At 43.6% G+C, this 16,008-nt stretch overlaps 1 protein-coding gene and 1 pseudogene across 1 annotated transcript in view; one reads left to right on the plus strand and one right to left on the minus strand.

Moving 5' to 3' along the window:
• Window positions 1-12,554, minus strand: part of ASB13 (ankyrin repeat and SOCS box containing 13) — a 30,082-nt gene extending 17,528 nt beyond the window's left edge. Inside the window, exon 1 of the mRNA XM_037510561.2 lies at window positions 12,500-12,554. Coding sequence (XP_037366458.1) covers window positions 12,500-12,542 — 43 coding nt within the window. The 5' untranslated portion in view covers window positions 12,543-12,554. The remainder of the gene's footprint in view (window positions 1-12,499) is intronic.
• A 1,275-nt stretch (window positions 12,555-13,829) lies between these two features.
• Window positions 13,830-15,545, plus strand: LOC119244166 (GTP-binding nuclear protein Ran-like; annotated as a pseudogene).
• Window positions 15,546-16,008: the final 463 nt, after the last annotated feature.

Raw genomic sequence — 16,008 nt, forward strand, 5'->3', positions numbered from 1 at the left:
TGCTCGCCCATGTTCATTGAAGCATCCATGAACAAATGGGCAGATATTCAAAATGTAGTCTCTCCATACAATTATTTTAAGATTGATATTATTCAGCCTTAAAAAGGAAGGAAATTTGGTCACATGCTATAAAGTGGATTAATCTTGAGAATGCTATGATAAGTGAAATAAGTAAGACATCAAAAAAATACATATACTGTATGATTCCATCTACATGAGGTATTTAGAGATAAGATAACAAATTTGATCCAGCAGAAAACAGGGTTGCCAGGGACTGGGCAGAGGGGAGAAATGGGGAATTGTTGTTCAGTGGGTACAGAGTTTTAGTTTTTCAAGATGAAATTCTGGAGATTTGTTGCAAAACAATGCACATTTTGTTAATACTAAATCCTACAGTTAAAAAGTGGTTACAATGGTAAAATAGGTTTTTTTACAATTAAAAATTTAGAAATTATTTTTCATTAAAGTAACAAAAAGATGGACCTCAGAGTGGAAGAGGTTATCACCCACAAGTGGTACCAACCACAGGCGATCATCAATGGGGGGTAACTTCAGAGCAGGAGGACAGAGGGATGACACAAAGGCAGAGACAAGTGCAGGGGAGAGCTATCACTGCATAAAGAATGTGGGGGCCACGTGGGGCCTCAGAGGCAGCTTGAACAGCACTGGCCCCATGGAAGTCAGTGAAAAAACAGGAGTTACCACGCCATCATAGCTTTAAAGCAAAAAGACATTCTGCTGCAATTAGAGAAGGGAGCACAGGAAAACACTGTAGTCAGTCCACTCCTGAATCTAGGTGTGTTTCCACCCTGTGCCTGGATCCCAGCTGTAAGGAGACTAAGGAACAACTCCCCCACCCCCTTCTTGTATCCTCTCTCTGGGGAGAGGGGCTACCTCAGAAACCTGAGACCCTCCTCTTCTGGCAAGTTCCCTATGGGAGAAGAGTTTCCCCTAAATCCCAGCTCTGCCACATAATTGGGCTCCCAGCATCGCCCTCTCTCACCTGTCCCCCTCCCTTTTGTTACCCCCTCTCCCATCACCCCTCCTTTTTTCTGAACAATACCCTCTTCAAAAAACCCCTATTGTCCCCTCCTTCCTGCAAACCCCTTTGCCTCCTAAAACCCTTCCTGTTGCCCCCTCCCTATCACTCCCCTCTTCCTACCATCTCTTTCTGTGTCCCTCCTCAATTCCCACCCCACCACCCCCTGCCCCAATATAGCTAAATCACAGTGGGTTAGGGGAGGGGATGCTGCTCAGGACCTTTCCACTGCTCCTTTCTCCAGAATAAAATCCACACTTCCTCAGCATCACCCTGTCCTGGAGGAGCTGGGTGGGTGGTAACCGGCCGCAGGAACCACCAGCTTGTTGAGTTCAACATTAATCTCTGTCACCTGCACTGAGCTTTGTGACCTCTGGCAAGTTACTTTTCTCAAAGCCTCAGTTGTCTCACTTCAAAAATGGAGCTACTTTTGTCAACCCCCACAGGGTGGCTGTGAAGACACTAGCAGGACATTATTTTGCCCAGCCAATCGGCCATCATAGCACAGATACTATGACTATGACAGGTTATTAATACCAACTTCTGTCAGACCTGTTTAGGCAAGCCTGGTGTTCCTGTTCTACTCTGCCTTGTTCTACTAACAAGCCCCACCTTGAACCCAGTTCTAGTGACTGGATTCTACGTGAGCACCTGCTGAATCCCTGCCCCACTTGCCTGCACAGTACCTGAAGCCTCCCACCCAGAGCCTGATTCCCTATATACCATCCAGCCAGGACTTTGGCCAATGCTGACCAGCTTGCCTCGGCTCACACCTCAGCCATAACATCCAGCAATGCTGCAGGGGGGAAACCCCCAACAGTGTTTATAAAACACCGTGAACACCTTCAGGGCAAACTGAGCCAATACATTGGCTCTGAATCAAGGTGAAATATTAGCAATGGAAACCTTAATACAGCTTGGGCCAGGAATTTTGTTCTGGGTCTATTTTTTTTTTAATTTTTTTTATTTATGCATACAAGAACTGGGATGTAGGCCAAAGATGTTGGGGGCGAGGGGTGAAAAGATTTACCAGAGACAGAGTGCAGAGAAGAACAGACAGATCTACTGAAATACACTGCTGAGGGGGGGCAGCAGGTGAGACAGCAGATGTCTGCTGGGCCATGTGGGTAGCTCCTTGGCCGGGAGATGGAACTCATGCCTCTGTGGTTGGCCATAGGTTGATAGCACTGAGACTTAACAGCTTCGCCACCAGAGAGACCCCTGAGTTTATTATTAAGAAGAGCATGAAGTCATAGCTATACCCATTTTTCTGATAGTAAAGGACTAATAAAATAAAAAGTTTATAAACCAGGGACAAAGAGGACGACACTTATGGATGACAATATGTACTCTCCAGGACGCTCTAAGAACCAGACACACTATGTGCAGCTGACACAGCATGGGTACTTAACAGGTGGTGTTTATTGTGACCTCCATTTTTAACAGTGCATCTGAATTCAAGTCCTAGTGTACCTGAAGTTAGGGCCTCGATTCTCAAGGGAAAATAATCTTTATGTTTACATATAAGAACCCTAACATAGGAATTGGGGCTGAATGTTTTGTTGCTTTTAAGATATTTTTCAGGGATCTTTTTTCAGTGTTTTAATTATAAATGCCCAAAAGATTGAGAGTAAACTTGAGGTCAAATGGCATACCATATGATTTTAAGATAAGTTGGATAAAGTTAAATAGAAAAGATTTACCTTCTTAGAGGGAAAAAAAAAAACAACCAAATCTCAGGAAGAGAATAAAAAAGAAAATGAAAGAGACTGAGTGAAAGCAAAAGAGAAAGACAAAAGTGAAATCAGCCAGGAAACAGGAAAGGGAAGTTTTAAATAGAGTTAATTAGACACACTCAGCTCCAACCTTGTTTCTCACTCTACAGCAAGCCCCTCCTGAGTGCTCCTCCAATTACCTGCTACCTCCCCCTTCCCTTGCCTTGGTCCACCCCAAGATACTCATTATCAATTCACCCTCTCCCTGGTTCCTAATTCCCAGAGCACAAACACCCCATAGGCACTCAGGCATTACACCCTAACAACCCGAACTGTAAACCTACATAGTCCCTGTCTGAGCCAAGGGATTTTGGGAAGATTTTCACTTGAAATCATCTAAGCCTCAGGTTTTTTTAATTGGAGATAACATTTCACTGGGCTGTTTTGTGGAAAAAATAAGAAACTTACACAACTTTGCCCAGAAATGTGCTCAGTCAGTGTTGGTAACCCATTATATGTAATTTCCTTGAATACCTTCATCTACCCTAAACAGGAATTTTTTGTTAAGTCATCCGCCAAGTCCAATTTCTTATTGTATTATTTATATTGCAGTAAGAATGCCTTACAACAATGTATATAATTTGGGAGTATAAGTTCATACCTTTTCAGATGCATTTTACAACCCCACCTCCACCACCAAAGCACCCATAGTCTTTTACCAAGTCTACTGGGCCCCTTACCCTCTTTGCTCCCTGCCCTCTGTCCTCCCCGCTGGGAGCTTCAATTCTACAGCTGAAGTCCAATTTTAAGGTAAGGTTTACACTCTAACTGTCTCCACCCATAAGAAAATACCCACTTGGGTGATAGATCACCAATCTATTGCATCTCCCTACCTCCTCAGAAGGATGGGTCATTTCAAGTGAGACACAGAAGATGGAGCAGACATACTACGCTGGGCCATCTCCAAAGACCCCACTACATTGAGAATAAAGGTTGTGGCACAGAAGAGAAACAGATGCTGACACTGAAATCTACGAGAACTAGAGCGCCAAGACAGGTCCCTACATGCTGTTCCCAAACTCCCTGCATGACAACTACCTCAGACGAAGACCATCCCTACAGTTTCTTTAGTGTCTCTCTCATGAAATTCCAAAGCTGTTTATATGAGAAAAAGAAAAAATCAGAAAGAAACAGAAAAGAAGGAATTCTGGGAACTCCCCGGTGGCACAGCAGGTTGAGCGCAGCGATGTGAAGCTGTCTGCAGTCTCTGCAGCGCAGTTCAATTCCACACCGGCCAGAGAGACACCCAGATGGTGCGGCAGACCTCTCCTGTCTCACCCACTGCTCCCCTCAGCAGTGTATTTCAGTCAGTCTGCCTGTTCTGTTTCCCACTCTGTCTCTGGCGAATCCTCTCACCCTCGGCACCTCTGGCTTGTAGCCCAGCTCTTGTATAAATAAATTTTAAAAATCTTAAAAATTTTTTAAAAAAGGAATTCTGAAGAACTAGAGTCAATGCCAATAAAAACTGCTTTAAAAAAAAAAAAACCAAACTATTTTTGATATCTAAGAAGGAAAGAAAATGCCAAAACAATAGGATGCGTTAGGAAATAAAGCTCAGAAAAAGACATAGATGGAAAGTAAAAAATAGTAAGAAAAATAAAGTTTCCATCCCAGAAAGCTAAGATCCAGTTAATAGGGTATCGGAAAGAAAAGGCAACTCTCAAAGAAATTACACTAAAATTTGCGTTGAAAGGAATGAGTTTCTAGATTGAGAGGTTCCAATGAATAGTGTGGGTGGTAAATAAAAAGGACCCACATCAAGCCACATCTTTGTATAATTCAGAACACCAAAGATAAGGAAAACTCTTAAAAGTTTCAAGAAAGGGGGAAATAATTCAAAGAATGTGGAACAAGAATGGCATCTGACCTCTTAACATTATTCTGGAAACTAAGAATAGGAGCATTGCCTTCACAATTCCGTGGAAGAAATTTCCAACCCAGAATGCCAAACACAGCCAGACTGGCAATGATGTGTAGAGGTGGAATCAATCTTTTGAGATAATAAGCAAGACCTCAGATAATTTGCCTCCTCTCCACCCTTTCTTGGAATATTCCTGGAAGATTGTTCCATCCAAATGAGGGCAATAGATGTAGAAAGAGGGAGATTCAGGATGTAGGATCTATCGGGGAAGAGAGGCTCCAGGGTGATAGAGGGCATCAGGCCTAAGAAGCAGTGTGTGCAGATGGGAAGAAGCCAGGCTGCGTGGGTGGGTGGGAGGTCCTCAATTCATCCACAAGAAAAGAAAGATGGTGGAATCCCTGGGTTACCTGAAGTGCCCAAGTGGATGAGGGCTACTGGATGGAGGGATAAAGTCATGACTGTGTATATAGAAACCACACAGACACAAACAATGGATGTCACCTCCAAGAAAAGCAAAAAGTTACCTGAGGACAGAAATGTAATCCTAGCATAGCAAGTAGTAGAGCTGTGGGGATTTTCAGTCATCGTAATGTAAACGCTGAATACCGATTTAAATGAAAAATGTAATTACAGTGGAGGACCCCAGAGGGAAATAAATCTGCAAGTGGAGGAGCACAAGTGGGCTCAGGCTTCATCTCCCCTGACAGGGAGTGTCTGCAGGGAGTGTAAAGTGTGAAGTAAATGTCAGAAAATGGAACTCTCACCACAGGGATTGGACACAGGGAGGTGAAAGGCTACCAGGAAGGAGTTGCCTCTGGTGGTGGGGATGGAGAAGTGAGGAGGGATTGGAAGAAGACAGAAATGTTTCACAAGTGTGTGGTTCTATTCATTTTTTTAAACTGCACATAGTGTTATGCCCATAAAATATATTTTAAAATCGGGCCTTCCCGGTGGCGCACCGGTTCGATCCCCGGCCGCTGGACGAGGGTCCCACATGTCGCGCAGACCTCTTCTGCCACCCGCTGCTCCCCTCAGCAGTGTACTTCCTCAGTCTGCCTGTTCTGTTCCCCGCTCTGGCTCTGGTGAATTCTCTCACCCTCCTGCACTTCTGACTGTACCTAGTGCTTGTATAAATAAATCAATCAATCTTTAAAAAATATATATATATTTTTAAATCTAATAAGACATCCTTTATAATCTCTCATTTAATCCATTTGCGAAAACTGGAGTGGAGGCAAAGTCTTATCTGAGATCACACAGCCAAAGGAATCTATGATGCTCAAGCCAGTCTCCCCACCTCGCAGGCTGGTATGTGCATGCTTGGGTGTGAAGCCATTGTTTAGAAACTTGTCCATCAGGACTCCAGCGGCATTTCCTGCCCCAATGCAAAACCAACAAACACTCAGGGCCATTCAGCATCAGTAAGGATTCTTGGCTCTGGCTCCTAAGAAGCAAGTTAAATTCTAGCCCAAACAGGAGATTATTATTTCTGGCCTTGCCTTTTCAACTCATGGAAGGCAAATTCTCAAAGCCTGATCACTCACAGACATCTCATGGATTCCACTGCTTCTTAATCTAGATACAGGAGCAAAGGTGACTTCAGGTTTGCATGATGAACATTTCGCCCTGTGGTCTTTCCCTATGGGTTCTAAGTGATCCTTCATATTGCCGCACAGTGTTCATTGACCCCCCAAGCCCGCCCTGGCAGGCCATCATTTCTGGAACTGCAAGGGTTTCTAGATATGACTATAACGTGAGCCGTAGCGCCCTCCTCTAATTCCATCCTCTGGAATGAGTAACAAAACTCTCCTCACACAGGGCAAACTCCTAGTAAAAAGGCCCTTTTGGTCTTTGACTCATGGTAAGAGCCTTTGAATGAGATCCAAAACTACCCAACCCACTCGGAAATCCACATTATTTCACAGTAAGATACTTGTGTCTGTGCTTGTGCTTAAAAATATGCTGATATAATCGCAACCATGACAGAACAGATGAATGGCTCTGTTTTACTTTCTGAATATTTGTTAGCTGAAGTAGGGAGAAGAGGTCAATACAAATGTTTAGTAAAATACTGAGCAGCAAGGCAAATCTCAGAGCACATATTTAACAGTGTTTTCTCAGTTTTTGCCTATTAATAACCTAATTTCCATCTGCATCTAGGCTGTCCATCAAGGAAGAATTTAAATTCTCTTGACAATGCTACAAATTCTGCTTCTTAAAATAGTTGCCAGTTATCTGTGCATCTCAAAAGGACCTACTTTTCAACCTGCTCTTGCTAATTCATTTGCTTCAATGCTGCATTCTGGTGATAGCCAAATCTTTAGAGAAGTAGAAACAGAACATAGAAAACATTTTCTCTGACTCTATCACTAATTCAATTCTTGTTTGGCATTAGCACTGTCTGTTTCCACTTCACCAATACAAGTTAGAAAGGAAATCTTTTAAAATCAAAATGTGTATACCACTTTCCAAGATGAGTCTTAGGATGGTGGCTGAGTTGCACCCTATCAAGGGCCCTGCCAATGGCCTGAGGAACAGGCTACCCAAAGGGCAAGAGAGGGAAAGGACACAAATTGCCCAGCTAGAATTCCACAAACAATGGTACCACATCTCAGGAGTTGTGAATTGACTGAACGTACAAATCTTGGAGACAAAATAAATTAATGATTCTTATCTTGCCTGTTAATTTTAATAGCTATTATATTACACTTTCATACCCCAAATTAATGACTTTGCCCTTTAATGCCCCAAATTCATTGTGAGAATGTACAGAGTGGGCTGCAGAGTTTACTCCCAGGACCTGGAATAAGATGACCTTCTTGCGGCATGAGTTCGACCCTGGCCAGGGAGCTACCCCATATGGCGCAGCAGACCTCTCCTATCTAGCCCGTTGCTCCCCCAGCTGTGTATTTCAGTAGATCTGCCTGTTCTGCTACTCATTTTGTCTCTGGTGAATCCTCTCACCTCCTGCACTTCTGGCTTGCACCCCTGTTCTTAAATGCATAAATAAATAAAAATAAATCTTTTTTAAAAAAGATTGCCTTCTTATTAAATAAGGCTTATTGAAGAAGTAGGGGTAATAAGGTAGCCATAGAAGCAACTCATACACAAAATGGTTGAAGGCATGGAATGAAAGGATTTGGGGAGAAGATCCAAGATGAGTGTGTCCTCATGACAAGCAGGTAACTTTTCCATGGCATGCTTGTACAGAATAAAAAACTATTAAACTCTTCATTGCACTGCTTGGCCTATAGAGGATGTCAATCAAAAATGACTGTCATTCATCAAGAAGCTTAAATCTTACTATGCTGTTCTATTCCAGCCAGTTTTATTTTACTTATTTAATTCTGTACCAAAAAATGTACCTGTTTTGCGCCTAAGTGCTTGGTTTTATGCCACTTTCACACCTTTTTCTTCCCTGCTCCCATAGAACATTCCAGATTTGCTCAAAATTTTAAAGATTTATTTATGCATACAAAAACTGGGGTACAGGCCAGAGGTGTGGGGGGTCAGAGGATTCACCAGAGACAAAGTAGGGAGCAGAACAGGCGGACTGACTGAAATACACTGCTGAGGGGAGCAGCAGGCAAGACAGGAGAGGTGCGCTGTGCCATATGGGTTAGCTCCCAAGCCAGGGATCGAACTCGTGCTACAGTGGCTGCTGATAGCTTCATAGTGCTGAGACTTAACCCCATGTGCCACCAGGGAGACCCTTGCTCAGATTTTAATAAGATGTGATAGGCCAAGGCTTTCTCTAGTTCAGTGGTTCTCAACCTTGGCTGCATGTTAGAATCACTAGGGGTGCTTTTTAAAAACATGGCACCCAGGATGTGCCCCACAACAATTAAATCAAAATGCTTGGAAAGAAAATATATGCGGGGAGAACTAGTATTATTTTATTTATTTATTTTTTTTATAGAGGCATGTTTTTTATTTATTTATTTGTTTGTTTCTTTGTTTATACAAGCACTGGGTACAGTCAGAAGCGCGGGAGGGTGAGAGAATTCACCAGAGCCAGAGCAGGGAGCAGAGCAGGCAGAAGAACCAAAGTACACTGCTGAGGGGAGCAGCGGGCGGCAGGAGAGGTCTGCGCGCCATGTGGGACCCTCCTCTGGTGGCCGGGGAGCAGCCGGGGATCAAACCGGCGCCGCAGAGGTCGCTGGCAGCTTCGCAACCCAGCGCTCAACCGCTGCGCCACCGGGGAGGCCCTAGTATTATTTTAAAGATACTCAAGTCATTGCAACATGTGGCCAAGGTTGAGAATCTTGTTCAATTGGTTGTCTATCACTGGAAAGCATGACCTTTACCTTCCATTGTGTTCTAGAACCAGCTTCAGAGAGCAGATGTCCTTTTTCTTTTCCTCTTGAAAGATCTTTGTGGCCTAGCCAAAGACTCCTTGCTCTCATCTACTGTCCCTCAATTCCAACTAAGAAACTTTCAACCGTTCTCCAGTCGGCAAGACAGCAAAGTTACACCAAAATATAAAAATTCATTAGTACTGATATGGATGCAGCTTCTACTGGCCACAATAACAGTCTCGGAATCTTAACTGGTGTTAAATCATTCTAAATGGGTTTGCTTTTCATTTCCTCCAGATATTTTTATTAGAAGTATAACATAGTGACCAGAAGTTTCTCCACTAAAAGGAAATTTCTAGAGATTTTTAGCATGCAGCTTTCTCTAAGGCAGAAACATAAACTCATGTGAGAAGATTTTAAGGACATTTATCTCCCAGCCAGGAATTCTCTACATCTCTCCCAAGACTTTCAATACAATATACTTTTAAAAAATCTTAGAGCCTCCCTGGTAGCGCAAGGGGTTAGCACCACTCTATGAAAAAGCAATCCACAGCCTCTGCAGTGCAAGTTTGATCCCCGGCTGGCCAGGGAGAAGCCCACATGGCGCACAGAAATCTCCTGTCTCACCTGCTGCTCCCCTCAGCAGTGTATTTCAGTCAGCCGGCCTGTTCTGTTCCCCACTCTGTCTCCGGTGAGTCCTCTCACCTACCCCATCTCTGGCCTGTACCCCAGCTCTTGTATGCATAAATAAATAAATCTTTAAAAAAATCTTATTTTGATGACTCAAAAGAATGAATACAAACTGTGGACCCTTCATCCCTTATAGAGGGAAGGAGGAAATGATAAAATGTAGAGATGGCCAATATTGATAGGTGGTAAAAGCCATGCAACATCTCTTGAGAGACCCACAGCAGAAAGGGCTCACCCATCCAGGTAATAAAACCAGTCCAGCACTCAGGTCACCCTATGCGTGTCTTCTCATGTTTCATGAGAAGAGTGTGAGCCTATTTTAAGGATAAAACAAGCAATAACCAAAAAACAAAAAGGGGGGGTGGGAAGCCCACCAGGATTTAAACCTCAGCTTTGCTTTGTGGTTATGTTAGTTTCACCTATAAAGTGTCAGTAATGGGGACAGTCCTGCAACTGTCCACAGGGCTGTGGTTAGTGCCCGCCCACAACCTTACAGATTCTTCACCAGTCCCAGAAGTTGCCCTTCCACTATCTCTCTCCATTTCACTTCTGATCCCACCCCCCCACACACACACATACATACACAACAAGACAATGAATTCGTTTAAGAATTCTTTTTTAAAAAAAGATTTATTTATGCATGCAAAAACTGGGGTATAGGCCAGAGGTGAGGGGGTGAGAGGATTCACCAGAGACAGAGTGGGGAACAGAACAGGCCGATCTACTGAAATATACTGCTGAGGAGAGCAGCAGGCAAGACAGGAGAGGTCCACTGCACAATGTGGGTACCTTCCTGGCTGGCCGGGGATCAAACTCACACTGCAGATGCTGCGGACAGCTTCACAGTGCTGTGCTCAACCCCTTGCACCACCAGGGAGGTCCTATTTAAGAATTCTTGACTAAGGATAACAGAAGAGTATCAGTTCTCACCTAACTTAGAGCTCTACTCTCTAAGGCAATTTTTCATCTTCTGCCAGCCCCTACTTCTAAGTTTGAAACTCTTCAGTATGGATGCTAATTATGGGAACATATATTTTTAACTTTGTCATTCACCCAAGGTCTATTTGCAATGTGTATTACATTTGCTAAATCATAGACATTCAATTCACTTTAAGATGTGACTGTCCCCTGAATTCCTTGTACTTATGGATCAGGACATAATGTAATCTTTACTTCTGTGAGGTGTTGTATTTTAGTCATTTAAAATACACTTACATGCTGAGGGTTGTTGTACATCACATATAGAAAATTTGAGACCACAATGTTACTATGGGTTAAAGATCCCACAATCAGCCTCCACTTCAGCTAAAATAATGGTGATGTTTTGGATTCAACACATTCCACTTACTCAATAGTGTTAGGAATAAAAATGACATATATTAAAATTAAAAATGATAAGGCCAAAATACCCAGGAAACCCAGAACTTGTACATCCATTAGTTTAGAAAGTGCTTTTCTTCTGGAGATACATTCATTAACAAACTATGCAGGAAACACAAGAAGTAATGCTATGTACGCTATTGAACATTCTACATGAACAAACATTAAAAATATGTGCTTAAAGAGGCTTGGGTGGTTAGCTGCTCCTGCCATATTTCTTTGAACCAATCAAACACAGGCCACACTAGCAGGTCAAAGTCTTGAACCTGGGTGCAATGCCAAGTTAAAACAGATGCTTATTAAATCCTTTGATAATGTTGACAGTGGTTGTTTGGCAAAGTCATTTAAAATATACTTACATGCCGTGATTGCAATTTTCTCTTAAATTTAAACCTTAAGGGGCCTCCCTGGTGGTGCAAGGGGTTAAGTCTCAGCACTGTGAAGCTGTTGGCAGCCACCACAGCACAAGTTCCATCCCTGACCAGGGAGCTGACCCACGTGGCCCAGCAAACTTCTCCTGTCTCCCCCACTGCTCCCCTCAGCAGTGTATTTCAGTCAGTCCTCCTGTTCTGCTCCCCACTCTGTCTCTGGTGAATCCTCTCACCCCGCACCCCCCTCCCCAACCTCTGGCCTATACCCCAACTCTTGTATGCATAAATAAATAAATTTTAAAAAATTAAACCTTGAGACTTTTTATTTGCATACTGTTTTTACTAGTGAAAAAATACTTTAGTTTCCCCGTTCCCCACCTCTCAGATTTTCAAAGTGCTACACCATTTATCTCATCCATCCTAGTATTCATATGCAGGAAATGTTGCTTCCCCAAAGACTGTCCCTTTGCTCTCCAATCCGTTTTATTCTTCCACTGTCCAAATGGTAAAGAAGATGACTGAGATGGTATTTTTTTTTTTTTACACTGTGACATGAAGTCACAAGGGCATATTCTCTTTCTGGTGTCACAGCTGGAACTATCTACAGGATGCTAATGACACGCTACACGACCCTCCGCAGGGCGGTCCAGCTTTCAACTTGGCTCCTGCCGGGGCTGCCCTAGAAATGGCCCCACCTGAATACTTCTCCGGGTCTTGCCTCAGAACTTGGCAAGGACTAGGCACAAGGTGCACGACGCTCTGGTGGGTCGAGTTCTATTACCCCACAACCGGTGCGGCACACTGACGACTACCCTGCAAGGCGCTGGCTGGAAACAAGGAGCGGGCGCCGCGGAACCACATCTCAAATGCATGGGATCACCCACCGCCCCAAGGGCAGTGCCAACCAGAGCCCCTCCAAATGCCCTGACGACTCACTCGGGACAGCACGTCCCGGATCTCGGGGCGAATGTCAATCAGAGGCACCTCTTCAGTCCCCAGAGCGGCTGGGGCGGCGCTAGCAAGCTGCTCACCTGGGTGCCTCCAGCCCCGCGCCCCAGCATGCACCCTCCACGGTCCGCACGTACCCACATCGCCCAGGAAATAGCCGTCCGCCGCCCGGGGCTCCATGCCGCTGACTCCCCAGCGACCCGGCCTCGCCGCTGGCCGCTCGGGCCGGGGCGGAGCCAGCCGGGACTCGGGGCCGCGCCGGGAGTTGTAGTTCTGAGCTGTCGCCGCCGGCGCTGCGCGGCGGTCACCTGCGTCCTACTCTGCTGTGGCGGTCACGGGCTTTGCTGGGCAAGCGTGTGAGTGTGCAGAATAGGTGTCCACGCGTAATACGTATTCAGCTGCAAAACGTGAACGTCTGCAGAATGTGCCCCTGTTAAAACTCACATCCATTCTTTACACTGATCGCACCCCGGGAATCTGGGACTTCGCCAAGATTTTATTTCCAATGAGAACATCCTACCGCACCTGTTATTCATACTCCCTGCTCCTTTCCTCTTGCAAGATAAATCATAAATTCCAAATCGTTCACATTAAAGGTTTTTTTTAAAGTCTCTCCAAGTGCTTAGAGACGCTTTTAAATTGAATGTTCCCCTCACAGTGTTAGCAGATGAAAGCTGAACTCTGAAGGGCAGGAATGAAGAACCTGTTTCTGAATGATGCCAAGTTGACAATTGAGTAAGAGAGCTGTTTTGTTACGTTTTAGTTTTTGCTGTGCGTGTGTGGGTGGGCGTTTGTGTTCTGTTTAATTTTGCAAGCGACTTAGAAAGTTCAGAAGATTTAACAATGCCAAAGGTTTTCAACCTCACAAAATTTCTCACCCTTCCTGACCTGTATTGAGTCTACATGTAGACGTTTGTTTTGGTCTGGAAAGTAAAACAATATCCAGAATCACATGGTCTGGATATTACACTAGCCTTGCAGAGAGGATAGTTTGAGCTCTCTTCTGAGCTCTCTTGGGCAAGACTTCCTTAAGGACTGGACACTTTATCTTCAGACAAGTCCACGGTGTTTGAGGACAATATAAAACAACTTGAAAAATTATAAGATTAGGTGAAAAGTCAAAAAGACAAAATGATTAAATAATACTTCATCAAAGAAAAAATTCTGAAAGCAAATAAACCAGCATATTGTTAATAGTAACTTGGGTGGGATTCTTCTTTGACAGGATTATATCACAGTATTATTTTGGCTGTTTTTCATGTTAACTACAAAAACAAGCAATATGTTTGTAATTTTAAAACCAGTGTGACAAATTTTAAAATTTTCTAACTTGGGAAGTATACCTTTTCCTTTTAAAAACATTAGTGCCTTTATTTACTTTTATTCTTCTAAATGGGTGAGAGTAAAGATTCTCATTGATATTGGAATTATGAGACAGGCGAGGAGAAGCTTCTGGAAGAACACTCAATGCCCACAGGGAGAGCCCCAATCCAGTTCAAACTTGTGTGGGTGGGTGATGGTGGAAATGGGAAAACTACTTTTCTGAAGTGTCATTTGACAGGTGAATTTGAGAAGCATGTAGCTGTGAGACTTAGCCACTATTCCTCCATCTTGTGTATAACCACCATCTTAGTATTTCAAGTTTTGCTTACCCAAGACTAAATAGCCTGCATTCCAAAGAGGGTTTATGACCCCCACCCCACTCTGGTCTTATCTCAGATGACCAGCCACAGCGGAGCCGAGTAATGGGTCTAACTGGCCATAAAATAGAACTGAGCAATGCAGGCCACCAATGGGGTCAAACTAGCCATAAAATAACTGTGTACCCACCGTTGTTAATTAATGCACCTGTGTAATCAATGAATGATGTACCTATGTAACTAATGAATGATTGCCAACATGATTTAATTTTTAGAAATCTACTTGTACCCCTATATAAGATCCCTGTTTCCTTTGTTCAGGGCTCCCGACCTCCACCGTTACATCGGTGCGAGTCGAGGGCCCGGTCTCGAGCCCGTAATAAACTCCTTTGTGTTCTTACAGCGGTTGTCTGTGTGTCCTTGGGGGCCTGCACTGGTCGACGCTGGGCACAACAGTAGCTACCTTTGGTGTCAAGGTCCATCCCCTCATGATCCATACCAACAGGGACCCATCAAGTTCAACATGTGGGATACGCCTGGCCAGGAGAAATTTGGCAGACTGAGAGATGGCTATTAGACCCTGTGGAATCCCCAGCCCTCTTTGTTATCAAGGCTGTTGTCATGGTGCTCAGGGTTCCTGCTTGTCAAGCTAAAATGCAGAGTTAGGCTGGGGGCCTCTCACCAGGGCAAAAGTCCTGGTATGAGGGACATACTGGGAAATCAGCATCTGCTAAAAACAGCAGGCAGACATTCTGGCCAGATTAGCAAGATCAGTTTGAATGCCTTACTTGTAAAGATTAGCAGAAAGTTAGTTAAGAATAGGGATTAGAGATATTATACTTTGATTAGCGGGACCTATGGAGCCCCTCGCAGCCCTCCCACCCTTGCCCAAGCAATAGCTCCCTGATCACTTCACCCTAGCTTACACAAGACCATAATGTATCCCCAATAAGGTGTCCCACACATGCACATTCCTTCACGTACTTGTCCATCTTCTCTGAACCTTGTTCTAAATAAATATAGGACTGCCCACAGATCAGGGCTGCTCTTATTTAGGTGTAAGGCCCTCTAGGCCTCTCCCTCACTTGAGTGTTTTTTCCTTGGTCTTGCATAGCTCCCAAAGTTGCCGCCCCAAGGGAACATCCAGACCCAGGGTGCCATTATAGTGTTTGATGTAACATTGAGAGTTACTGACTAGAATGTGCCTAACTGGCATAGAGATATGGCATGAATATATGAAAACACCCTTAGTGTATTGTGTGGCAACAACATGAACATTAAGGACAGGAAAGTTAAGGCAAAATATATTGTCTTCCACCAAAAAAAGAATCCTTAGTACTATAACTGCCAAAAGTCAGTCTTTTTACTTTTTTCTCTCTACTATTTTTCCAAAAGTAACTACAATTTTGAGAAGCCCTTCCTCTGGCTTGCTAGAAAATTAACCAGAGACCCTAACTTGGAGTTCTTTCATTACCATAATGCCTTTGAGTTATATCCATGTTGTAGAATGTGTCAGCCCTTTATTCATTTTATTGCTAAATAATACACCATTGTATGGATGTATTACATTTTTTATTCATCAGTTGGGCTATTTCCACTTTGGCGATAATTAAGTTAAAATGCCACAAAGCTTACTGTTCCTACTGTGATTCAACTTCTTCTCTTAAATAAATCACCTCAGATTATGTAAGCCTTTGGTTAAACTACAGCTTTCTGACAAAATGATTTTTGTAACTTTTGCCAGTGTACTCATTGCTTTTATGCAGGAGTAGATTTATGGAGGTCTTTACTCTGTTGTTCTGAAAGTGCTTATCCAGTCAACTGTCTTTTAAAGAATTTGTTTAAAAGAATGACAGAATGTTTTTCTTTAAAAAAAAAAAAAGATTTATTTAATTTACATATGCATACAAGAGCTGGGGTATAGGCCAGAGGTGAGAGGGTTCACCAGAGACAGAGTGAGGAACAGAACAGGCAGATTGACTGAAATAGACTGCTGAGGGGAGCAG

Source organism: Talpa occidentalis, unplaced genomic scaffold (genome assembly GCF_014898055.3).
Source record: "Talpa occidentalis isolate TD23 unplaced genomic scaffold, MPIMG_talOcc4v2.1 talOcc4.14, whole genome shotgun sequence".
Taxonomy (NCBI): Eukaryota; Metazoa; Chordata; class Mammalia; order Eulipotyphla; family Talpidae; genus Talpa; species Talpa occidentalis.